The sequence below is a fragment of the Cuculus canorus genome, chromosome Z, assembly GCF_017976375.1.
Source record: "Cuculus canorus isolate bCucCan1 chromosome Z, bCucCan1.pri, whole genome shotgun sequence".
NCBI lineage: Eukaryota > Metazoa > Chordata > Aves > Cuculiformes > Cuculidae > Cuculus > Cuculus canorus.
Window position 1 is genome coordinate 17243474 of NC_071441.1, and position 25267 is coordinate 17268740.

At 42.8% G+C, this 25267-nt stretch overlaps 1 protein-coding gene across 1 annotated transcript; it reads left to right on the forward strand.

The window, feature by feature from the left end:
* The first annotated feature begins 6804 nt into the window (after positions 1–6804).
* On the forward strand, positions 6805–25106 carry HEXB (hexosaminidase subunit beta). Its single transcript, XM_054055315.1, has 14 exons — positions 6805–7152; positions 7764–7918; positions 11415–11480; positions 12237–12283; positions 12498–12608; positions 15012–15113; positions 16457–16586; positions 18322–18502; positions 19561–19647; positions 20241–20313; positions 20836–21010; positions 21806–21896; positions 22097–22201; positions 24918–25106. Exons 1-14 carry the CDS (start codon positions 6878–6880, stop codon positions 24976–24978), a joined length of 1659 nt encoding a protein of 552 aa, XP_053911290.1. The 5' UTR covers positions 6805–6877; the 3' UTR covers positions 24979–25106.
* Positions 25107–25267: the final 161 nt, after the last annotated feature.

Below are 25267 nucleotides of genomic sequence, written 5' to 3' on the forward strand. Positions count from 1 at the left end.
CTGGTGTCCATTCACACTCTAGTTTACTAGGCAATAACATCCATATTTGTTACCAGACTACGGTAGCCAGAGAATATTGTTTGGTGATAAGTCACTATTTCCTCTCTGCTACTTTGTTATCATAGAATCACCAGGTTGGAAAGGAACCACTGGATCATCGAGTCCAACCATTCCTAACACCCCCTTAAACCATGTCCCTAAGCACTTCATCCACCCGTTCCTTAAACACCTCCAGGGAAGGCAACTTGACCACCTCCCTGGGCAGCCTCCAGGTTCCAGTCCCTGATGACTCTTTCCATGAAGAATTTTTTTCTGATATCCAGCCTGAACCTCCCCTGGCAGAGCTTGAGGCCATTCCCCCTTGTCCTGTCCTCTGTCACTTGGGAGAAGAGCCCAGCTCCCTCCTCTCCACAACCTGCTTTCAGGTAGTTGTAGAGAGTAATAAGGTCTCCCCTCAGCCTCCTCTTCTCCAGGCTAAACAACCCCAGATCTTTCAGCCGCTCCTCGTAAGACTTGTTCTCCAGCCCCCTCACCAGCCTCGTTGCTCTTCTCTGGACACACTCCAGAGCCTCAACATCCTTCTTGTGGTGAGGGACCCAGAACTGAACACAGTATTCGAGGTGCGGTCTCACCAGTGCCGAGTACAGAGGGAGAATAACTTCCCTGGACCTGCTGGTGACCCCATTTCTGATACAAGCCAAGATGCCATTGGCCTTCTTGGCCACCTGGGCCCACTGCTGGCTCGTGTTCAGTCGGCTGTCAAACATTACCCCCAGGTTCTTCTCCTCTGTGCAGCTCTCCAGCCACTCTTCCCCCAGTCTGTAGCACTGCAGAGGGTTGTTATGCCCCAAGTGCAGGACCCGGCATTTGGCCTTGTTGAACTTCATGCCATTGGTCTCAGCCCAGCGGTCCAGCCTGTTCAGATCCCTTTGCAGAGCCTCCCTACCCTCCATGAGATCAACGCTTCCACCCAGCTTAGTGTCATCTGCAAATTTGTTGAGGGTGCACTCAATGCCTTTATCCAGGTCATTGATACAGACATTGAACAGGGCTGGACCCAGTACTGAGCCCTGAGGAACCCCATTTGTGACTGGCCTCCAGCTGGAGTTAACTTCGTTTATCACCACTCTCTGGGCCCGGCCATCCAACCAGTTTTCAACCCAGGAGAGTGTGCGCCCGTCCAGGGCAGAGGCCTAGTAAGAGGCCTTTCTCTAGTAAGAAAAGGAGTCAAGTGCAGAGACAGGATTACTCCTGAGAGTCAACTGGTAAATTTTGTTGCACACTGCTGAGAGATCTCCAGTCACTTTGAAGTGACTGTTTTAGCCACAGCAGAATCAGAAGAACTGGGAGCCACATTTACTTCTTCCTTCTATAAAAGATACTGCTGCCCAGCCCTATTCCACCATTTGGTTTGCAAGATGAACCTGTGAAATTCCTTAGTGTCCAAAACTGCTTTTGTGTTTTCTCCTGTTTAATGCAGGGATCTGTGTGTGAGGGAATCTTTATAATTATGTTGTAGAAGTTAAGCTTAACTATTCCTATCATGTTTTATTGGTCACTGTAGCAATTTCTCTCCCCTTTTTCAGGCCTCCCAGAAGAAAGCATTAAACAATAACTAATCAACACTTAACTTTTACCTTGGAGAATGGAAAAGTCATCTCTGATAGACCCAAGGGATGCAGCTTCCTTATCTGCATAATGTTTCATGTTTGCATTTCTGCGTTTTTAAGCATTTCCACAAAAAGGCAAAATAGTACTTCTTGCACACATTTACTAGGTTCATATAAGATACAAAGTTGTGTAAGTCTTTACAGGCATAGATAAAAGCACATTCCTGTCCTACACAGTTCACAAACTAAGCAAAAAGTCTACAATAAAAGAGGAAAAAAATCCATCCTTCTTAGTAGCATAACATCAAGGTTACAGAACAGAGTCAGGATAAAGCATGATGGCTCTCCACATCCAAGACTGTGAGTTGATAGTGGAGCACAGTAACCTTTGAGAAATACTCTCAGCTGCTTTCCCAGGTTCTAATTCTAACTAGAGGTATAAAGTCATATGCAATTCACAGATACTTTAAAATAGCATTTGCTAGTCATAGTACAGTGTGGAAGCATAACCGTATTTGTTACCATTAAAGTCTTAGCTATCACTTGACAGCCTACCAACAAATTTTGAAAATACAAAAAGGCCAAAATAGAAGGATTCTCCCCCAAATTATGACACTCCTTCAACTCACTGTAATGAGTGTTTAAAATAAGGCGTACCTCTTACCTGAAAGTCTACTTCCATTATAAAAGTCTCTGTACATAGATGACTTTAAAATGTCTTGGGTGAGGTGTTTTTCCACCACTGTTCCCAACAGTTGTGACCCCATTTCATTACTTATACAGACAGCTGCAAAAGACTCCTTTCTTCCTAGACTCCTGCTTCATCCGCATTTATTCCTTTTGCTACATCTCATCTTGCCTCTCTACTCCACTGTTAACACCCTTACCCAATTCTCTAAAAAAGGCAAGTTAGAGACAACTACTAATACTGTGAAAGACAAAAAAGTTACCCAAGAATTAAATTCTACAGTACATATTCTTCAGGAGACATAAATGACCACACCGCATCTTGTCACTTACATGTTCTATTAATATCTTGCTCTATAAAAGCCTTTATGTCCCAGACTTCTCCCCACAGACACATAGGGGATAACACACCACATAAAATACCTTCTACTGAGAGCATAAGGACCATTTGTTCTGCCAGTGTATGCAGATATGTTTCCATCACTGACACCAGGGTCTGTCATTCATGTGGCAGACGGCGGCATACCATGTTTCTTCGGGGACGGGGAAATGGAAGGAAGTTCTTCAGGTAGTCACATTGTGAAGTTTCTAAGAGACAAGGTAACTAAAAACATGCCGTCTGGTCTGGCAACCTGTGATTTCCTTAGCTTTAATAGTGATTTAAGTGTGGCAACTTTCCCTATAATCTTTTGAATAAAGATTTTGTTTGGGGGATTAATTAATCTAAAGGAAGCTGCACCATATTGACAACTGGTTTATGCCATACACATAATATTTTCTTTCTGCCTTATTAGCTGTCTTTAAGGTACCGAAAGCATCAGCTGTGTGTGCTTGGGATCCATTCAGTCTTCCAGGTATTGTGTTCGTTCCCTACCAAGGAAGCACGGAGGTGAAGCACAGACGCTCATCAGCCTGTTTGTGTCTAACCTCAGACTCCATTTCACATCTCTGACATACTAACACATTCTCATTATTGTTTTTAAATTTCCTCTCTTCTCCTTGAATCAACTAGGTTGATTTTTTTTCCTGAGAGCATGACTCATATTGGTGCCTCCTCTCCTTGTGCACATGTTGGAAACAATTATAGTCCCGGCTCTGCAGTTTCGTCAGTCTGTTATGCTCAGTAGAAGCCCCACTGAAACCAGAGGCCTTTGAAGACACTGACATAATGGAGGACCGAAGCCTGCAAACATTCTTCAACTCTGTGGCTGCCTGCTGACCTAACTCTACTTCTTCCCTGTGAGCTTAGAAACAGGCCTCAGATGCAATACAAAACAGGGTTACATTGCAGCACTTCAAACATATCAGTGTCTAAAAGCACCGGTGAAAATTCAGATTGCTTGTGGTTATTACAGATACTAGTCAGGTTTCCTCAGAAAACAAGAATAGCATGTTCATATCTGTCTACTTCACCTTTCCACCCAATAACTCATAAATCCCAGTGGCCAGTTTCAAGGAAAACTGGCAGAGAGGTAGATGTCTGAAAGATACTAAGTTCCTACAATTTTGTCCAATTTACAGATGAGTACAAGAAAGAAACCATATTCATGAATATACACAAGGAAGAATACCTGCTGTCATCATTGACCACCAGAAAATCTACCCAGACAAAAAAACACCAAGGCAAAATTTATTTAATTAGTTTTGTGTGCACATAATAGCTTATTTAAAGAGTGACAATCATAAATAAAGAGGCAAATATTTATTAAGTAATAAATAGAGTTATAAGTAATTGGTAGAGAACAGCTTTGTTCTATCAAAGCTACGAGGACCGAAAATCAAACTGAAAGCAAAAGTATTCAGCATGTCTATAGCCACCAGCCCTTTGGGATGTCCAGGCTGGTTAACACTTTCCTGTAAACAGCAGATTTATTTTAGTACTCTACAGCCTGCCACCAACTTCAGAGACTCCTCTTTGCCCACTGCTTCCCCAAAAGAGTTTACTAATCTCTCACCTGTGCCAAAGAAACCTATGAAATAATACAGATTTTCTAAATATGCCTAAAAAGATGAACAGAGGTGGTCAACACGAACAGTTGAGTCAGCACAGCTAGGGAGGCAATCACATCAAGCAAAGAGAAGAGTGTACATAACAGTGAACCTGAAGCTTCCACCACCGCTTGAACACCTAAGTGCAACAATTTCCCCGGGGAGAGACAGAAAAGACTGTGCAGCCATTTCTAGACATCTCACTGGGGCACAGGAAGGGAGATGTGCAAGCATTTGTGTTGTGTGCCTGTTCAGTATCACTTAATAAGGAGTTCCTTTACAGGAGTACTTATAGCATGATAAGATTAAATAGCATTCTGCTATGAATAGCCTGCATCAAATAGTTTACATCAAGCCTTCACACTCCAATTGCATGGATTGGCACAGCAAATGAAAAACCCAAGATGTTTTGTGATCCATTCCCTTCAGGTGCAGTTCACAGGCTAAACAGGCCTGGCATAGTCCCAACTTTCCCCTCACCCTATCATTTATTCCCTGTTTCCGGTGTGCCATCACTTTTTTTTGGAGGGGGATGAGATTAGATCAGCTCCTCAGGCCAGCTGAGTGTGTGATCACCTAAATCTGACTGCGGGGACACCTGGCTGCTGAGACCCACTTCCTCTTAAACTGCTGTGCAGCCCAGCCCTGCAGTGATTCACCAAGTAAGTTAGACACAAGCACTTCTCAGGGAACTTTCCTGAAAATATAGAGAGATGCTTCTCCAAGCTTGTAAAGTGACACAGGCCAGAAGAGGATGAAGCCTATCAAAGAAGAGGAGTTTTTATTTTTAGTATTTCTAAAGCAAGGCATCTGGTTTGTTTGGTTTTTGTTTTTGCAAACAGATGTAACTTTCATTATGGAGGCCTTCTTTTTTATTTTTTTAAACTTAAAAGTCTATTTTGTAACCCAGAGCACATAGCTTCAGAGTTAACCTTCCACACAAGGAAGAACATAGAGGGTGTGATGGGAGTCCAGCTCCGCAGTTACACTGCAGTAAAAGCATACAGGCACTACCTCCCTGATCACTGTGGGTCATATTGGTACATCAGGAAAAGCTGCAGCGACAGCTCTTCACTGTTTGCATCAATTGTTCAGTTGGAGGTGGCTTAAAACCTGAATTCCACCCCACTGTGACTTCCAGCTTTCGAACGCTTGGCTTGACTTCTTAAGACTTCACAACAACTTTCCAGAATTCGTATTGGGATGTTGAAACCTTGTTTGGCAAACCTTGAAGTTCACCACAACTCAGAGTCCCACTTGTTCACAACATAGTTCATAACACAGTCTGCAGAAAGCCCGTTAATAAGTAATTTCTGCTGAGACTGAAATTGTTTTCCAGCAGTACAAGAGACACATTACTTTTTCCCTTTACAAAATGTAACCTCAACCAGGACCTTTCCATACAGAAATTAACCCACTCAGAGTTTTTGACCCAGCCATGGTCCCTCTTTATTTAGAGGGTTGGAGCACCTCCCATACGAGGACAGGCTGAGAGAGTTGGGGTTGTTCAGCCTGGAGAAGAAAAGGCTCTGAGGAGACCTTAGAGCAAACGAAACCAAGCTGAGTGGTGCAGTTGCCACAGTGGAAGGATGGGGTGTCATCTGGAGGGACCTGGACAAGCTGGAGAAGTGGGGCTGTGAGAACCTCACGAAGCTCAGCAAGGCCAAGTGCAAGATCCTACACCTGGGTCAGGGGGGCAATTCATGGTTTAAACACAGGATGGAGGATGACGTGATTGAGAGCAGCCCTGCAGAGAAGGACTTGGGGGTCCTGATTGACGAGAAGCTCGACATGAGCAAGAAATGCACGATCACAGCCCAGGCGGCCAACCGTATCCTGGGCTGCATAAAAGCAAGCGTGGCCAGCAGGTCGAGGAAGGTGGTTCTGCCCCTCTATTCCTCTCCTGTGAGACCTCACCTGGAGTATTGTGTCCAGTTCTGGAATCCTCAACCTAAGAAGGATGTGGAGCTATTGGAAGGGGTCCAGAGGAGGGCTACAAGGATGATCAGAGGGCTGGAGCACCTTCCGTATGAGGACAGGCTGAGAGAGTTGAGGTTGTTCAGCCTGGAGGAGACCTTATAGCGACCTTCCAGTCCCTGAATGGGCTACAGGAAAGCTGGGAGGGACTGTTCACAAAGGCTTGTAGTGATTGGACGAGGGGTAATGGGTATAAACTGGAGAGGGACAGATTAGACTGGACATAAGAAGGAATTTCTTCACGATGAGAGTGGTGAGGCACTCACGCAGGTTGCCCAGGAGAGTTGTGGCTGCCCCATCCCTGGAGGTGTTTAAGGAGACGTTTGATGGGGCCTTGGGCAGCCTGGTCTGGTGGGACCTGTCCCTACCGATGGCAGTGGCGTTCGAACTGGACAATTTCTAGAGCCGCTTCCAACCAAACCCATTCCACGCCGCTATTCCCTCGGGCAGTTTCCCCCCTCTCTCGCCGCACGAGGCGCGCCCCCTAGCGGCGCTCCCAGCCGCGCTCCCAGCCGCTCCCCGCGTTGGGGCGGGCACTGGCGCGCGCTGCCGCCGCCCGGTCCCCCTGGGCGGAGACGGAACCGCGGCGCGCTCCGAGCAGGTTCCGAGGAGCCATGGGCAGAGCCATGAAGCTGGCGGGGTTGCTGCTGGGGCTGTTCCTCGTGCCCGCCGTGCTGGTGAGCACCAGCTTGTACCAGGACGACCCGCGAAGCGAGGCCGCGGCGGACTGCTGGGACGCTGCCCCCGAGAGCAACCTGTGGCCGCTGCCGCAGCGGCTCCGCGCCTCCTGCCGCCAGTTCCAGTTGGCGCCCGGCCGCTTCCAGATGGTGCACGGCGCCGGCTCCTCCGCGGGAGCGGACTGCGCGCTGCTGCAGGACGCCTTCCGCAGGTGCGGGGGCTGCTGGGGCCTGGGAGGCTGCTGGGGGCTGCGGGGATAGTGGGACGGTCGTGGGGGCTGCGGTGGTGCGGGCGGCGGGAGCGGGCTGCGGGGCTGGGGGCGGTGGGGGGGGCTGCGGTGTTGGGGGGCTGCGGGGCTGGGGGAGGGGGAGCTGTTGTGGTGTTGGGGGACTGCGGGGCTGGGGGCGGTGCGGGGGGACTTAGGTGTTGGGGGACTGCGGGCGGGGGTGGGGGGGGACTGCGGGGCTGGGGGCGGGGGCTGTGGTGTTGGGGGACTGCGGGGCTGGGGGCGGTGGGGGAGACTGTGGGGGACTGCGGGGCTGGAGGCGGGGGGGAGGCTGCGAGGCTGGGGGACTGCGGGGCTGGGTGCGGTGGCCAGGAGTCTTGGGGAACAGGGGGCTGCGGGGCGGTGGGGAGGGGAGCTGCGGTGTTGGCTGCGCGGGGCTAGAGGATTGCTGGGGGGCTGCGGGACTGAGGGATACAGTGGGGGCTGCGGGCTGGGGGATGGGGTGCTGGAATATGCGAGGCTGGGGGACGGTGACTGGGGGCTGCGGGGCTGCTGGAGCATCTGCGGGGCTTCTGCCTCACCCGTGCTCCCCGCAGGTACTACGAGTACATGTTCGGTCAGCCCTGGCAGCAGCGAAGCTCCCGGCCGCTGGGCGTTCGTGCGGGGCCAGAGCTGCTGGAGCTGCAGGTGGTGATCAAGTCCCCGGAGCCGGGCTGCCAGAGCTTCCCGCACCTTGGTTCCAGCGAAGCCTGTGAGCACCATGTCCCACATGGCTCCTCCACCCGCCTTTCCCAATCCCATGCCCGGTGTACCAGTCAGCAGTCTTTTTCTTTTCTAAGGAACTGGTAGTTGTAGGTTTGCTGAGGTGCTGAGAGCATTTCGCAGCAGCCAGGAGAGGATTCCAGGCCTTAATGCCCTGGGAAATGTCAGCCCCATGTGAATCATGGAGTTATTGGGAAGCATGTGATCTCTGCAGCTCAGCAAGCATCAGCACCTGTACCTGCTGCTGGCCTTCCCAGTAATTGCTGCTAAGAACTGGAGGAAGTGTGCTGTGCTGTACTTGTTGCATGCGTTACCCAGGTCTGTGGTACATCCTTGCATTCGGTGCAGGGTGTTGAGTGAAGGCTGGCTTTGCACATTCGTCTGCATTCCTTAAAAATAACTACACTTGAGTCAAAGCTGCCTGCACTGGCTCATGTATGTGCTATTTCTGTTTTTCCTGGAAATCTGGAAGGTGCTCATTGAGCCCCTTGTTAGTTATCTTTGCAGCCTCATGAGGTTCAACAAGGCCAAGGGCAAGGTCCTACACCTCAGTCGGGGAAACCCCCAGTTTCAGTACAGGATGGGGGATGACGTGATTGAGAGCAGACCCACAGAGAAAGACATGGGATGCTGATGGACGAGAAGCTTGACATGAGCTGGCAATGTGTGCTTGTATCCCAGAAGGCCAGCTGTGTCCTGGACTGCATAAAAGCAAGCGTGGCCAGCAGGTCGAGGAAGGTGGTTCTGCCCCTCTATTCCTCTCCTGTGAGACCTCACCTGGAGTATTGTGTCCAGTTCTGGAATCCTCAACCTAAGAAGGATGTGGAGCTATTGAAAGGGGTCCAGATGAGGACTACAAGGATGATCAGAAGGCTGGAGCACCTTCCGTATGAGGACAGGCTGAAAGAGTTGAGGTTGTTCAGCCTGGAGAAGAGAAGGCTCTGAGGAGACCTTATAGCGACCTTCCAGTCCCTGAATGGGCTACAGGAAAGCTGGGAGGGACTGTTCACAAAGGACTTGTAGTGATTGGATGAGGGGTAATGGGTATAAACTGGAGAGGGGTGGATTTAGACTGGACATAAGGAGGAATTTCTTCACCATGAGAGTGGTGAGACACTGGCACAGGTTGCCCAGGGAAATCATGGCTGCCCCATCCCTGGAGGTGTTCAAGGACATATTGGATGTGGACTTGGCCAGCCTGAGATGGTGGGAGGTGTCCCTGCTCATTGGAGGGGGATTGGAACTGGATGATCTTTAAGGTCCCTTCCAACTCAAACTATTCTATGATCCTATGATCTTGCAGTATTGTAAATTCACTTCCTTTCTATTAGCAGATGAAAGAAAGGATTTAGCAGCATGATGGCTTACAGTGAGGATAGTTAGGTACTGGAACAGGTTGACCAGAGAAGTTGTGCATGCCCTATCCCTGGAGGTGTTCAAGGCCAGGTTGGATGAGGCTTTAAGCAACCTGATGTAGTGGAAGGTGTTCCTGACCATAGCAGGGAGGTTAAAACTGGATGGTCTTTAAGGTCTCTTTAAGATTCCTTCTAACCCAAAACATTCTATCATTTGTTCTGCTTCTTTAGGTCTATGACTGAAGTCCAGAGTGGTGAAATACTCTAAAATGAAGTCCTAATCACCAAAGAAGTTTCTTAACAGAAATAAGGATGATTTGATAGTATTACTTTTCTCTTCTGGGCAGATTAGAATTCAACATATTCAATTCACCTGGTTCTGTCTTGACTGCTGACGCAATTTTTATATGCGAGTTTATCTGAGATATAGCAGGAAAATTGCTGTTGCTTTAGAATTTATCTGTCACAGTCGGGTTGTTATACTGCTTTGTTACTAGCTGGACTTTGTGCTGGTTTGTGAACCTAAGATTATAACCAAAGCTAGTTCCTTACTCTGTCAGGAAATCTGTCAGATCATGTGATTTTTAGATTGCACTCTTCAGAGTAGTTCTTTTTTCCCTCTGTTGGAGGACAGGAGTTTCCTGTTCGAAATAACTTGTTGTCCTCATGTAGTAATGTGAGCTCTCCAGACTTCAGTAAGATTTTGATTTTCTGCTTTTAATGGGATAGTTTTTTGAGGGAAAAAGTGCTGAAATATCCAGTTATTAGCCACTTGCTGGGACTGAACATTTTGGCTTCTCTTCTTAACAGAGATAGTATAGTTCAGTCAGTGGCTATCCTACAGCAGAAGTATTGGATGTGTGATCAAAGTATTGCTTATCTGCCCTTCTCCCTTCTGGCTTTTGGCCTGCTTGTGTAAAAGGTTCCAAATAGCCGTGAAAAACTTGTTGTCCTGCATTCATTTAAGGTGTGATATATGTTCAGAAAAAATCCCTGACTGAAGTATGGCTTACCACAGAAAGACGCATGGAGATTGTAGTCATCATCTTAGTTTTAAACTGTTTCTTACCCAGAGCTTCCAGTATATGTAATCTGTGTTTAGATTAAAAATGGAAGCTTGAGGTGCTTGCTTCGTGTCACTGACTAGGTTTTGCTTGGTAGCTTGAACAAATGTTTTAACTGTGTAACATACCACCAATCATACCTTCATGCTGAGGCAGATCCAATACATCATTATACAGCAATTAGCCCCTCTGTTTTTTTCCTCTGCTTCTTCAAATGTGCTGCTCTGGTCAGTTTATTATTGCATTTATGTTTAAATAATAATATAAATCTATATATTTGTAGATATAGTGTATTTTTATTCATATGTATGCATGTGATTTTTGTTTTAAATAATATATTTAAAAGATATTTCTTTCCTCACTAGAATTTACTGAATCACCTTAAAGGGAAAACCAAAATTATTTTAGCTTTTTTTCAGTCCTTTGTGTTGTATTTCAATAATGAAACTTGAAAGGTTTCTTCAGATAGATTCCTTCAGATACCATTCTTCATTTTGCTTGACTTACGTCATCTCACTGCCCCCCCTCCTTTCACATGCTTATTAGGTGGTAGAGCATGATTTTTTTTATTTTCACCATTGTAATTGGACCTTTATAGTAAGCACCTAATAGTTATTTTGTACAAACTATATCACTAAAAAAATAGTGTAAGCATAATCTACACAAAAGGAGAAGTTAGTTTGCTGTTAGCTCTGGCTTAGTTACCCAGCCCTTATCACCCACGTCTTAAAAAAAAAAAAAAAAAAAATACTGTCTGGTGTTTTTTAAGTTGGTTGGGTTAAACTTAGCTGGAATTTTGGCCCATATACAATACTTACCATTGCCATTATTAAGCACTATATTTGTTTTATCGTCTTACTTATTAACTGTTAACTTTCTGCATTATTACAGGAGGACATAAATAAAAAATAGGTGCAGGATATCACTGTTAAAAGCAGTATTAGTTAGAATTTAAAAAAAAGGGAGACGTGGCACTTGAAAAATCTCTTTAAGGCCTGTTAGCATTGTCCTAACAATCCATGCTTCCTTGAGGAATAACTTCTTTTTTTTTTTTTCTTTTCTTTAGATCACTTAACCGTAGCTGGGCCTGTGGCTGTACTGAAAGCTGATGAGGTATGGGGCGCTTTAAGAGGTAAGCCTGTGCTTTTCCTGTGGAACTATTTGTTCTGGGCTGATACAGACTAAGAACTAGCTGACTACTGAGCCTTGTCCTAATTCAGTCCTTCATGGGAAATGAGCTTGAGCATGGAGGTAGGGAGGATACCAGATATGGATTGGTCAGACCCTCAATCCAGCTGCTTACTAGTATCTCAGATCCAATGGCACACTAAGTGTGCTCTTGTGCCTGAAATCGACCAAACCAACTAAATCCTCAGTGCTAAAAAGCTCTCTGATCTATGTATTAACCCATTATCCTCTGACTGCCCATAATAACTGAACACGCTGGACACATCACCTAGAAGACCATAATACTTAAGCTTCAGTCTGCTGTTCTTACTGGAATGTCCATGTAAATTAGCAGAATTTTCATGCTGAATGAGGAACTTCACCAGTTCCAGAAAGGATGGGAATATATGCATGACAACACCAGAAATTTCTGTCTTACTATTAGTAACTTCCATACTATTCCAGGATTAATTTGGTAAAGCTGAGCTCTAGTGCTAATATTCGGTGTTGGTATATAATGGAGAGCTTGAAGGGTTCTCTCTTCAGAACTTAACTGCGGTACTTGAGCAATTAAGGAAACTATGCTAAAGAGAAAGAAGCTCCTACAAAGCATTGTTTCTGGCTGTGTGAATGCCTGTAGATAGTTATGGTCCTGCTTTTAACTAAAACTTGAAGGACAAGTATTAGCTTGTACTCCAGATCCTTTTCTGCTTTTTTCCAGGTTTAGAAACCTTTAGCCAGTTGGTTCATGAAGATGATTACGGAAGCGTAAGTATAGCTGTTAACTAAAGCCAGTGTTCTGGTAACAGACAACCACCTCATTTATTAGATACTCTTCTAAAAACAGCAGAGATACTAGTTTCATTAAGTATTTTTTTCAGAAAGTGATCCTTGGAAAGCTGTTATCAGACTGAAAAGTATCTCCAGTTTGAAATTATGAATGTAAAATGGGGATTCTAATTTTTAAATCTTGTTCTTGTAGTTTCTTGTGAACGAATCTGAAATAGATGACTTCCCAAGATTTGCCCATAGAGGAATCCTACTAGACACTTCAAGGCATTATTTACCATTGAAATCTATTCTTACAAATCTGGTAAGTGGACAGTTTTGTGTCACTAAGAATGAAGGGGGTTTGTTGTTGTGTTTTATCCCCTGAAGTAGGTAACGACTGGAGCTGGTATAGGAGAATCCACCTACTCTTGCTGACATCTAAATGGACAGAGTGAACTTTTCTAAGTGAAGGTCAGAACATACACTGGAGAGGAATTGAGTGGGTAGACCTAGTGAACACTGAATCTGTAAAGGAGATTAGAGTTTGTGGTTCCTTGGGATTTCTGTATTTTCTGTTGCTTAAGCCACCTCCCATGTTTCTTGAAAGCACATTTTGAGACATCTGACTGTCAGCAGCCAGTATAGGGGAGACCTTGCAAGCCCTGGCTTCAATGTCAGTGGTTGGAGGAAAATTCCGGTCTTTTTTTTAATTATCAGGCTTTGGTAGTCCTTTCTTAGGCTGATAAGAGCAAGCCAGTAATTTAGTATTGCAGAGCAAGGGAGAGAATGGGAAACGTTCATTGGAAGCTTCTGATTTTTTTCACTATGTCCCTTCAAAAAGAAAAAAACCTCACACAAACAACAACCAATCAAACAAGTAAAAATTTCTCCTAAAAGCTTAAGTAAGCACTCTAACTACCACCTTGATGGCAAGGTGATGAGAAAGGCTGACCAAAGCTGTGGGCTTCCCTGTTTTGTCATCTCGATTCCAGCTGTAGCAAAAATCCCTTGCAGCAGGGCTTATTGGTAAGTTGAAATGGAGGAAATGAGTGGAAAACCTTGCAATTTCCTGTCTTATCTTGGCCTTGCTTTTGCAACATGAGATAGTGCTAGAAATTTACCTTCCATGTTATATAACTTTGCAGAGCAGGCTTAAGATAGGTGGCAAGAGAGTACAGGTAAAACCAGTCTTCGTTTCTGTAGTGATTTTTGAACAGTGCTCAGAACTTGCACATAGATGAATGTTTACCACTTATATTTTACCTTTGAGATCAATCCACATTCGGCAAGTAGAGTTTATGTAGTCTTTTATTTACAGCTGAGGGTGATTCAAAGACTCAAGTAGTTACTTTTGTCAATATTTGTTGTCCTTCCTGAGGAGCCAGCAGTGTCCAAAAAGGAACTTGACTTTTCCGACTTGCATTTTTGACCATTTTTCTGCTTCTGTAACTGTTGCTATTCTGTGTTCTTTCCTTAAATTATGTCTGTGGCTCTAGTACTTCCCTAGAGCTACGTTTTGACCTTTTGCCGGTTTAAGAACAGGTGCGCTTTTGCTCTCACCCTTGTGCCTTCTTGATTCCAGGCTGACATAATAAAAAGTAGCAATAATCTCTTCACTGGGATGTGGTAACTAGGTGTTTATGGCAGCAGTTCAAGTGAATGTCTTGTTTGCTCAGCTGCTTTACCTACCCTTTCCAGGAAGGGCATTGTCCCTGAGAGAGGATTGTCTGAGCTGACCATCAAGAAATACAATTTTCTATATGGAAAGATGGTATTTGGTAGGCATGCATGAAGACATGTGGGAATTAAAACTTCTGCTGTTTAATAAAACAGATAATTTGAGGGAATGGTACAAATATTCCTTTAGTTTTGATGGGAGTTCCTGAAGAGATTTTGTCATTTCTTTAAATGAGTTTGATGAAAAAAAAAAAAGAAAGGGGAGGGAGGGGTAGAAATAATTGTGTAGTGGCAAGGGATCAGAAGCAACTATTGAAATTACTTAATCCTGAACAATTTAGAGAATACTTACTCCCTCTGCTCGCAACAGACAATACTTCTAGTGACTGTAACAAACTTGCATTACTCAAGGTATGTGTGTAATGGTTCATCTAGAGTCGTAATTCTAAAATGTGTGTAATTTTTATCCTAATTATCTTCAAGTTCAAAAAAGGTAAGTATTGGCATGGTCATGACTGAAAGCATGAAGGGAACATTATCTTCCCTGGGGAAAATGTGGTGTACTTTGCATACATTCGAAACAGATTCTGCAGAAGTCACTAGCAAGTAGGAATGAGCTAAAGAGTAGGGTGCCCTCTCCGATTATTTTTCAAGATCAAAGAATATAGGTAGAAACCTGTAACTTTTTCTGTAAACTGAAACAGCTGATGGTACATAGAGAATTACCCGCATATGTTCTGAAGTGGAAGAAATTCATAAGTGTTTGTAGCAGTTCTCCATCTAGTAGCCAGTGTAGCATGACCAGATCAAGAGCTTGTTGAAAGGAGTGGTGCAAATAGATGGCAGACGAATGGACCAGTAGTTTAAACCAGCTGGTGTTTTTTGGTGTATTCTAGGATTCGGTGAAATGATACGTTTTTTCTTTGGGTGGGTTTTTTTTTTTTCCCCCCAGTTCTTTAGGAGATACTGGGACTAGACCACCTTCTTTGCATAGGTTTTCTTTGAGAGTGAAGTGTTCAACAAGACTGTTTTCCATTAATTTTTACAGGATGCCATGGCTTTTAACAAGTTCAATGTTTTCCACTGGCATATAGTAGATGATCAGTCATTCCCGTACCAGAGTACTTTTTTCCCTGAGTTAAGTGATAAGGTAAGTAAACATGAAGCCCTATTGAAGCAAGGTGGGAGGGCAGAAGTCTGACACACATTTTGTTAAAATAAAATGCAGAGCCTCCTGATTATTGAATACATCTGCCTTGGCTGACTGTGGAACAGTACCAAAGGAACAGTAACCAGCACATCCACGTTTAGGATTCTACCTGAGTGTTTATGTGGACCATATTCAAGTCCAAAAGGGAGAGGTTGTTTTCTAAAACAAGTATTGTGCAATGTATCTCTATTTTCTGGTTCACAACAGATTTTACTAATTAATGAAAGCCATCATGAGATTCTTGCTCAGTCATGCTACAGTAGTAGCCAAATCAAGTATGAATAATTAGGTAGACTGAGCTTAAGCACAAGATTTGTGATTCTTTTCTAAAATGCTTGCTAGAATGTGACCCTTGTGAAAATTTTGTAGGCAGTGCTTGAGAAAATGCTGTGGAGGATTTTTATAATTAGAAAATTCTAGATATTGAACATTGCAGCCAGATTATTTTTCTTAGTAATGGCTGTGGAGTTCTGTCATGTTCCCCACTGACACTTGGAGAGGGAGATGGCCTTTGTCTCAATAGCCATCTTTTTGAAGTCTCGTTTTTTATCATTATCTTTTTTGAGTAACTCAGGTGTGGAAACCATTTCAAGATAAATAGAAGCTTAAGTTGCTGTTAATCATGATGCTTTTCTTATGTGGTTTGGCTTTTTGGCAAGCATCTGTTTTAACGGACTGTAGCAATCTGGGTAATTTGTCGCATTTGTTTGCTCTATCGGGGTGGAATAAGGGTCAAATTCAGTGTCACAAAAAAACATGCCCTGTTATTAAACTGGGCTTTCTATCAAAACTGACAAGAAGAATTGTTGGAAGAAGACACCATTCTTTCTGACTTGGCAGAATTTTTCCATTAGTCTTACATGTCATGTAACAAGAGCCCTGTGTTTGAGAACTAGTGATGCAGAGGTGGAGGAGAAAGCTAACTGACTTCTGTAGAGAAGAATTGAAAAATGTGTCTTTCAGAAATCTAAGGAATAGAAACTAGTTTTCTCTTTTCTTATTAGAGACATCAGAAAAACTGTGAGCTAATGAGGAAAGAATGGTCTCCAAATGATATGTCTTAGTGTGGAAAAAAGAGGTTAATTTTGGTGGTGGTGGTGGATTTTTTTCTTTCTCCTCCTAGTCAGTCCAAAAATTCTGTTATTGCAGTTGCATGTGTAATAAACTAGCAAGGGCTAACTTGTAAACTGCTCTCCAGTATAGATTATGACACTTCCATCCCAATTTTGTTAGCAGCTGGTATAATGTTTTGTAAGCTCTCTTTAAATGTGAATACTTTACAGGGAGCATACTCCTATAACCACATCTATACTCCTGCTGACATCCGTCTGGTGATTGAGTATGCCCGGTTAAGAGGCATTAGAGTTATTCCAGAGTTTGACACCCCAGGACACACAGAGTCTTGGGGAAAAGGTACGTCCGAGAAAATCTTAATGGTTAAAAGATTGTGATAAGTAGCATGTAGCAAGTAAATGGCTTGTTAAAAAGCACTTAAAAGTGCTTCGAAAGGCCCTTGTTAAGAGTTAAGCAAGGGGCAGACTCAGTGATGGTCATAGTTTTTTATACGTTAGAGGAACTAAACTGAGTATAGAAAGCTGACCCCTCCTATGCTGGGTGTCTGTGCGCGAAAGCGCAGATGGATTCTTTCTGCCTTAGACTTCATGCTGTTGTTATCCCCCGAACAGTGTCTAGAAATGGCAAGTTGCACTCTCTAGAGTAGAGGTTTCTGCTTTGGGAGATACTTCCAAAGTGGTCGATGTTTCTGACTGTTATTAAAGTGTAAATCTGCCAGTGCATGAAACACAGCAAAGTTGGATTCTCCTTCACACTTTGTCTTCTTGTCTTCTCAGTTGCAGAATAATGGTTCTCTTGGTAGGGAATGCTTGAATCATGAGAGTGGTGGGTTTTATGTGTACTGAAGGACCAGGGAAACTTATGCCTTAATTCAAGTTGCACTGACTCTGATTTTACTGCAATTAATGTGAAAAGGTTTTGGCCAAACTGGAAATAGTAAAGATTTTTCTAGTGCTTCATAGCTTTCGTTGTAGCCATGGGGCAGGTCTTGCGCTCATCCTGTGTAGATGTGGCCACAGTGTTGGAAGATGCCTCAGGCTCTTTCTCACTAATCTAAAATGAGGAGGAAAGGAACAAGGCAAAATCTACATTTGCCTAACAGTTTTTCTGAATCCTTCATCTCATCTGGTCTTCGCTGTTACAGAGTGCTAATAAAAGTCAGTGGCTTGCCAGGTGATACGTGAGGTGGTCTACATTCATGTTAAAAGCAAGGTTCAGCTCCCTTGCCTAAAATCAATGGTTCCTGACGCCTTCCTGTATAATAGCTTTTTTTTTTTAATGTGGTGCACAGGAGCCAGTCCTGGCTTTGCCTACAAAGTGGAGTAGCTATGCTTTGTTTGCATTCAAATTTAAGACATTGGAAAGTCTTAAGGTATGGGAGGAGAGTAGTTGAAGCAATCTAGGACTAGCGCCTTTTTTTCCAGAGAAATGTGCTTGAAGCAGGAAACACAGCCAGAAGGATGCTGGTTCTGCTGCTGCAACCACAATTCACCAACTGCACATAATAACTTTTTCAAATTTTGTTATGCTGGCTCATGTTGCTTCAGATATCTTGCCTCAAGAACCAGTGCTTAATTTTGATGTCTGTCTAGGCTTCCTTTCTTGTGTAGAGGTAAATTCCTAGCAGACTGAAGTAGGACATCTGCCTTGAGCCATATACCTTCCTCCTACTTAGGTGTTACCAAAGCAGAGTAATAGAAAGAGAAAAGAGGCCTCTGGAGGGAGCACACTCATTATATCTACCTTCCTTCTGATTGGCTTCCTTCCTAAATCCATTAAAGCTTCTTTATTCAAGTAATCATCCAGAGTCTGTTTTCCAGGTATGTTGGCATGTTCTATCAATTAGCATTTGTTAAATCACAAATGTAAAAGTCAGTCCTGACTTTCAGGTAGAGAGTTCTCCTACCTTGGGCAAGTTGTTTTATTTCATCCTGCCTCTATTTACTTATATGTAGAATAGATAAGCATTTAAGTCATGAATATTAGGCTTCTTAATATGGGTAACTGTCTTCCTGCTAGCTAAGTTAGCATACCAACATGGAACTGAATATCTTCTATTACTTGTTTCTATCAGGTCAAAAAGATCTTCTCACCCCTTGTTACAGTGGAGAACAGCCAACTGGGTCCTTTGGACCTGTAAATCCCATTTTGAATACAACTTACGAATTCATGACTAAATTCTTCAAAGAGATCAGCAGTGTATTTCCAGATGCATACATTCATTTGGGAGGAGATGAAGTGAACTTCAATTGTTGGTATGGTGACAGCTGAAAGAATAAATATCTAGTGCCTTTTAAACTTGCGTACATCCATCAGTTATGGAACTTGCTTGCCTGAAACAGTTTTCACCCAAAGATCTTCACTCCGATTTCTCTAACTATTTGCAGGCCAAGCACTATGATCCTCCACAAGCAAGTGGTGTGCAGAATTTTGCTTTGACTAGTAGTTTCAAGTGCTCTAAGGGATTTCTTTATGAAAATAACCTGGCAGGAAGGAGCGCTAGTATGGTAGAAAAGTACTATGTCAGATTATTAACATTTAAGTGCGTTGTGTTAAAGGAAAAGTGGTTCTTTCCATTGAGTTCTGCCTTCCAGAGAATCTGCTAACATTAAGTACTACAGTACTGACTCACATGACCTTGCGTAAAAAATATATGGCATGTATTAATAGAGTTTTTCAGTTGATGTTGGATTCTGAATATTTTGGAATCTGTCTGCTGGAGTAATAATACAGACTTTGGAGCAGACCTAATTGGATGAGCATTCAATTTGATCTAGTTAGTTTTTGTGCATTCTCCTGCAACATCAAATCTGAGCAATCAGGACTTTCATTTTTAAAAAGAAATAAAATTTCTAGTAAGTGCTTTATAAACAAAAGCATTGGTCTCTCTTGGGGTAGTTTTCAAAATGCTTTTTGTCTCTCCTGCAGATGCTCTGGTAGTATGGCTGCTCAGTTTCCAGACCTGCTGGTGACCTTCCCACAATGTTGCAGAAAAGCCAGGAACCCCAGAGTTCTTAAGAGCTTGAGGCAGCCTGCCAGAGACAGCTTCAGAACAGATTCTCCAGTAGTTCTGCCAGAGAAGTAGGACTATTGGCTTTATTTCAAATCAGGATTAAACTGTTTCAGAATACCTAAATCATGTTAGCCTGCTGCTTCTGCTCTCTTGTGCGTTCCAGAGGCTATCATGTGCCTGAGGCATCAGCTCTATGCTGTGCATAGGTTGAAATAGTTGGGAAATCTGGTTTAAAACAAAACAAAACAAAACTATTATTTTATTTTTTTCAACTTTTTGTTATTATTATTATTACTTCAGGAGATCTAACCCTGAAGTGAGAGAATTCATGAAGAAGCAAGGATTTGGCACTGACTACTCGAAACTGGAATCCTACTATATTCAGAAGTATGTTGGTTTTTTCTTTAGTTCTTTCCTAGCTTTTGACAGCTGCTGTCTGAGGGCAGTGTTGAGGTGCAGATACTGAAGCTGATTTAGGTTACTTTATATTGTTTTCAAGAACTGCCTTGTACTGGAGAATACCCACTTTGTTTTAATACACTAAATGTAATGTTTACAGTTTTGAAATGTGGTACACAACAAGGAAAAGTAGGCTGGTTCTGCATGCACTCTGAATGTATTTGGTGTCTTAAACTAGGTATATGCTGTCATGTCAGTCACAGGCTGGGGAGGAAAAGTGTTAGGATTTTTGCAGCCATTTATTTCTCTCCTTAAATAGCATAGACTTATACACCCGTGTGAGTTGCTGATAATTCTGAACATCAGTTTGTGTTACTGCATTTGCATATCCTTACCATGGGAATGCATCCTCTGGGAGGCAGAGTGCTGAAGACCAAAACCAAATAAACCTGGTTCTTCTTGGTCACCTGTGCAGTGCTGGGAAGGGCCTAATGTGCCTTAGGGTAGAAAAGGTTGCTCCTTTGTGTGCCTGTGCTTATGTCATTGTAGTTTACAAACATGATCTTATTTCTAAATTGTAGGATTTTGGACATTGTTTCCTCCTATAACAAAGGATACGTGGTCTGGCAAGAAGTGTTTGATAACAAAGTACAGGTAAGATGGGAAAATGAATAGGATACTCTTGCATAACAGCAATGTGGGAGGCTTACAGAGTAGACTATTAAGCAGTTATGGTTCTGTCTCTTCAGCGTTAAAGGAAACCTGCTAACTTTGGCAAGTTTCTGCAGGTGTGGGGCCTGTCTTGAAATTATGATTTACATTGAACACCAACACATAACTGTTCATCTCTTTTAGTAACACCAGGTGCTCAGCTTTTCAGAGCTGGTCAGGTGACTGGTGCATGTAGGACACCTCTTGAGGTTAGCTGTCTGTAGTATAACCTAGGCTTCGCTTTAGTGTAAACTCCATATAAAACCAGAAAAAAGCTAATCAGCTTTAGGTTCGGGGGAGGGGATCGACAAAGTAGCTTCCAAAATATTACTCTTCAAAACAAAATACTGAGCTTTGAAATCCATCTTTTCTCCTGATAACACCAATTAGGATTGTCTTTAATGTGTGTTTTTTTTTTCTTTTTGTGGGGTGGGGTGTTGTTTGTTTTGTTTTTTCTCCTTTCAGCTGAAACCAGACACTGTAGTTCAGGTGTGGATGGGAAACAACTATGCTCATGAACTAAGCAGTGTCACTGCAGCTGGGTTCACTGCTATCCTGGCAGCACCCTGGTACTTAGACTACATTAGTTATGGGCAAGACTGGAAGAAATACTACAGAGTTGAACCGCTTAACTTCCCTGGTTTGTAACTTCTTTATACACATGCTCTGCACATGAAAGTCTGGCTCAAAATAAGGTGTAAATGGAAAGAATAAGGCTATTTAGAGTGGTCATGCAGTCACTATGATCAGATATGCTGCTGCAGCTCTAGAAAATTCTCAAATAAAAAAAAAAAAAGCAACTTTCCGCTTCCAGGGAAAAGTGTTACCTTCTTCAAGTGTCTGGCACCAGTGCTTGTGTGAGACAGGATGCTGGTAATAAGTGGACAGATGCATCGTGTATTGGGGCAGAGTTGTGCAAAATGGCTGTTGTTAGATATCAAATTCATGTTAGCAAGCTTCTAGAGCATTAACACTGCTCTAGAAAAAGACATGTTCTCTCCCTCGGGCTAAAGCTGATATAAACATCTTATGCTTTCCGTGAGATTTTTGGTTTGTTCAAGGTAGTTCTCAGAACTGACTAGTGAGAACATTTGACTTTGCAGCTTCTTGAAGGAATGTTTTGTGTGTGATATAATAAAAAGTTTCAATCAGGACTGAAATCTCTGAGAAAAGTCAGAAGGCTGAGGAATGTCTTCAGAGGATAAAGGGTAAATAATTTCTGACTGAGAAGGGAAATGGATTCTCTGGGCAAATGGCCTGCTGGTTCTCATGGTCAGTAACAAGACTACTAAAGGTTAAGTTAGTGCTCAGGACAGATATTTTGTGTGTTAAAACAAACAACTGAACATCAATCCTCAGTACTGGAAAATTAAATTGTTGATTGATGCCCATCTTCTGGGAAAATAGAAATTCTAACTTTCTGCTTTCAATTCAGGATCTGAAAAACAGAAAAAGCTTCTAATAGGTGGAGAAGCCTGCCTGTGGGGGGAATTTGTGGATGCAACTAACCTCACACCAAGATTGTGGTATGAACTGCTTTATCGTTAGATTTTAGGAACATTAATTAATCCAACAGGACTGTACGTTAGTGGTAATAGTGCTCTGTGCTGAACCTGAACAGCTGTAATATTTGATACTTCTGGGTATATAAGACCTGATATTAAAAATGTTAATCCTTTCTTGGTTCAAGACCACACTTACTCTAAAACTCAGTATATCTTTATAGGCCTCGAGCAAGTGCTGTAGGAGAAAGACTCTGGAGCAGCAAGAATGTGACTGACTTGAATGATGCCTATCGAAGACTGACTAATCATCGATGCCGCATGCTCCGGTAAGGTTACTAGCTATAATAAGACTTGGTTCTTCTGCCTTATAACTAATGGAGTTAAAGTACAGGCCTGAACTGCTGGCCTGGAAGCAAAGGGAGCAGAGCTAGGAGTCTAATGTGACTGTATACATGTCATCCCTTGTGGTTTTGTATCCACAGAAGAGGAAAACCAGATACATTAAGACAAGACTTGTAGACAGTTTTGCAACTAACATTTTCAGACTTCCTTAACTTTCTTCAGTGAAATACTTGAACCCATCTGTGTGTCCCTTTCCACTAAAGGAAAAAACAGCACCGTGACTGACTTATTTCAGACAAAAAGGATATTAAAGGGTGTGTGGGAGGAGTACACAGACAGGAGAAAACGTATGCCTGTAAAAAAGTTGTTGTATTGCCTTAGTGTAGGGACTGAAAGGGGAGGAAAAGGAGTCCCTGATAAATTTTAATTTATGACTACTGTAAACAAAATCGGTTCATACATATTCCCTGCAATTCTTTCTTAAAAAGTGCCTAGGCAAGTTACTGGTTAATTATTGCTAGTGCTGTCTTTGTTTATTTGCAGTTGTAGAAATGAGTGATTTTTGGGGCTTAAGTCCAAGTTTTACTCTACTTGTAAAAATACACAGTCAGAGTGCCTTTTAGGTTTTCCCAAATGCTGCAAACTTGGACTGAGCTATGCAATATGCATATGCAATATGTCACTTATTTCTCTGCGAAAGTTTTTGACAAGTCATCAAAAATCCCAACAGTGTGATCAAGTATTTCAAGGTAGGTACAAACCAGCTTTTTAGAGAACAAGATACCGTGGCAGTACCTAAAACTCAAGCACTCTGCTCATGTTCCTGTAATTTTCTGAGCATGACTGTCAGAAGTACTGACTTCTAGCTCTTTAATCAAGTTGAGAGTGATTGTGTGGGTTTATTTCAAATGGGCTTAAATTAGTGCTCTAGAAAACCAGCTTTATATCACTTATGTTATCTCCCTCAGTCATAAGGTTAACAAATTCATGTTAGAAATGAAATTGAAGAATTTTAGAAACTTAAATCCTATCTCATAACAGGATGGCGCGTCTCTTCATGGGTCTTGAAGACTTAACACTCACATAAAGTGCACAGTGAAGCGTGCAGTGACCGTTTCCTCTAGGATTAGGGTTTTACAGTGAACTAAGCCATGCTATTCCTGGATATGGTTAAATGCTGCTGCATCTCCATGTTTTTCCTTAACACTGGCACTTGTATTGCTGTACAGGGTGCCAGATCCAGTTGACTGCAGCTGCTCTGGTAGTGCTAGCACAAGAGATGCAGAATGCTGGGGCAGAGTAAAGACCGCTCCCTGTACTTCTTGCACACTTTCTCCTTAAACTACTTTCTGGTGCTAAAAACTGTTTTGCCAGTTCATAAACTTATGGCGAACAATTCCTGTCATAAACAGACTACCTTAATAAAAGGACATATCCTCCTGAAAACGCTTCCTTTTATATAGGCTTTGAACCAGAAAAATCCTAGAGAAACCATTCATACACCTTTCATGTGTACAGGGCTATTTTTAGCATCGTGCAAACGCAAAAGCTGATTTAACAGGCTCTTGCAAAGCCTTAAGAGTGTGGGCAAAGGTCTGTGCCCCCACCAGAATTGTCATTCGTGATATATGTACACTATGGCAGCTGTAGCAGGCCAAGAAACCTTTCCAAGAGGAACAAACAGCTGTAGCGTGCTCTGCAGCTGGATGCTAGGGAGTGAGTGAATGGGTAAGCAGCACTTTGTAACTGCTAGATCATGGTCACTGGGAGAGTAGTAGCTCTGCCTGGCCAAGGCCACTGCTGTTGAAACAGTACCATGAAAGCAGTAGTTGCTATTCAGACCTAAACTCGGCTTCCTGTAGGATACAGCAGTGCAAATTGCAAAGAAACAGTGATGGGAGAAGGGAAACAAATATGTGTCTGTATCTTCCAGAGACCTAGACAACAACCCTGTCTTTTACTAAGAGCAGGTCTTGCTTAGGGGCAAGCAGTAGCTCAGCTGAGCTATTTCATTATCAAGTTTCTTCCACTGCAGCTCTTAAGCACAATTTCAAGATGAGTATATATTATCCTACAAATCACTGCAGTGGTACTATCTAGCTCTTAACTATGCAAGAAGCAGAATTTTGACCACACCTACTTTGACCCTGAAACATTTACTTATACTGTCTTACTGCACAATCATAAGCTACATGGGGTTTTTGTTTGTTTGTTTGTTTTTAAAGCCACATGAGAACAGAATAATTTAGGATAGCATAGCTGGAAAAAATACTGTGTTGACGACAACAGGCTCCCCGCCAAAATGAATGAAAATTACTTAATTAGAGCTGTATATGAATGAAACATTGGAGTTGAGGGGATTGTGCAAATGTCAACTGATACCTATTTTCCTCCTTATGTCTTCTATACAAGCAGTAGCAATAGGTTTTGCAGAACATCAAGATAACTAGACCCTGAATTTAAGCTTTTTAACCTGTCTTCTAGTATCCCGGTACATTTGATTGAAGCAGAGAACTGTACCACTGAAGTACAATCTACTGCAGAATAGAGCCTTTGTCACTCCTTAAATAAGCCATGTGTTATTCTTGGAAGTAGTTCTGTTTACACAAAGATTAAAACACAGTGCCAGTATCTCTCTTCCTGCCTATTATCAAAAGTGGTTGATTGTGTAATCATATATGTTCCACTGTATTTCAACAGCCGTGGCATAGCAGCCGAACCGGTGTTCGTTGGATACTGCCCCCATGAAGCAGGAGGGTAGTAACTGCTGCAGAGACTTCTAGTCAACAACCTCAAGTGCCTCTGGGGTATGAATATATGTACATGCAATCTGATATTTGAACCAAAACTTAAAATTTTCACTTCTAAAATAAAAGTTATTTGACATTCTTGGTGAAGTAAAACTGTTTTTTAGCTTTCATTAGAAATGGAGACTCTTCACTGTGAAAACCAGAAACCTGATACCATACAATTACCAATTCCAGTTTCCTTACATTCTAAATTTGAGGGGAAATAGAACTAAGACACTATTTAAATAAAGAACAAAACAA

Bases quoted from the DNA above. Each gene is read 5' to 3' on its own strand.
- HEXB (XM_054055315.1), top strand. From the start codon at position 6,878: ATGGGCAGAGCCATGAAGCTGGCGGGGTTGCTGCTGGGGCTGTTCCTC. The intron at 7,153-7,763 runs GTGCGGGGGCTG...TGCTCCCCGCAG, and splicing joins CTGCAGGACGCCTTCCGCAG to GTACTACGAGTACATGTTCG. The intron at 12,609-15,011 runs GTAAGTGGACAG...TAATTTTTACAG, and splicing joins AATCTATTCTTACAAATCTG to GATGCCATGGCTTTTAACAA.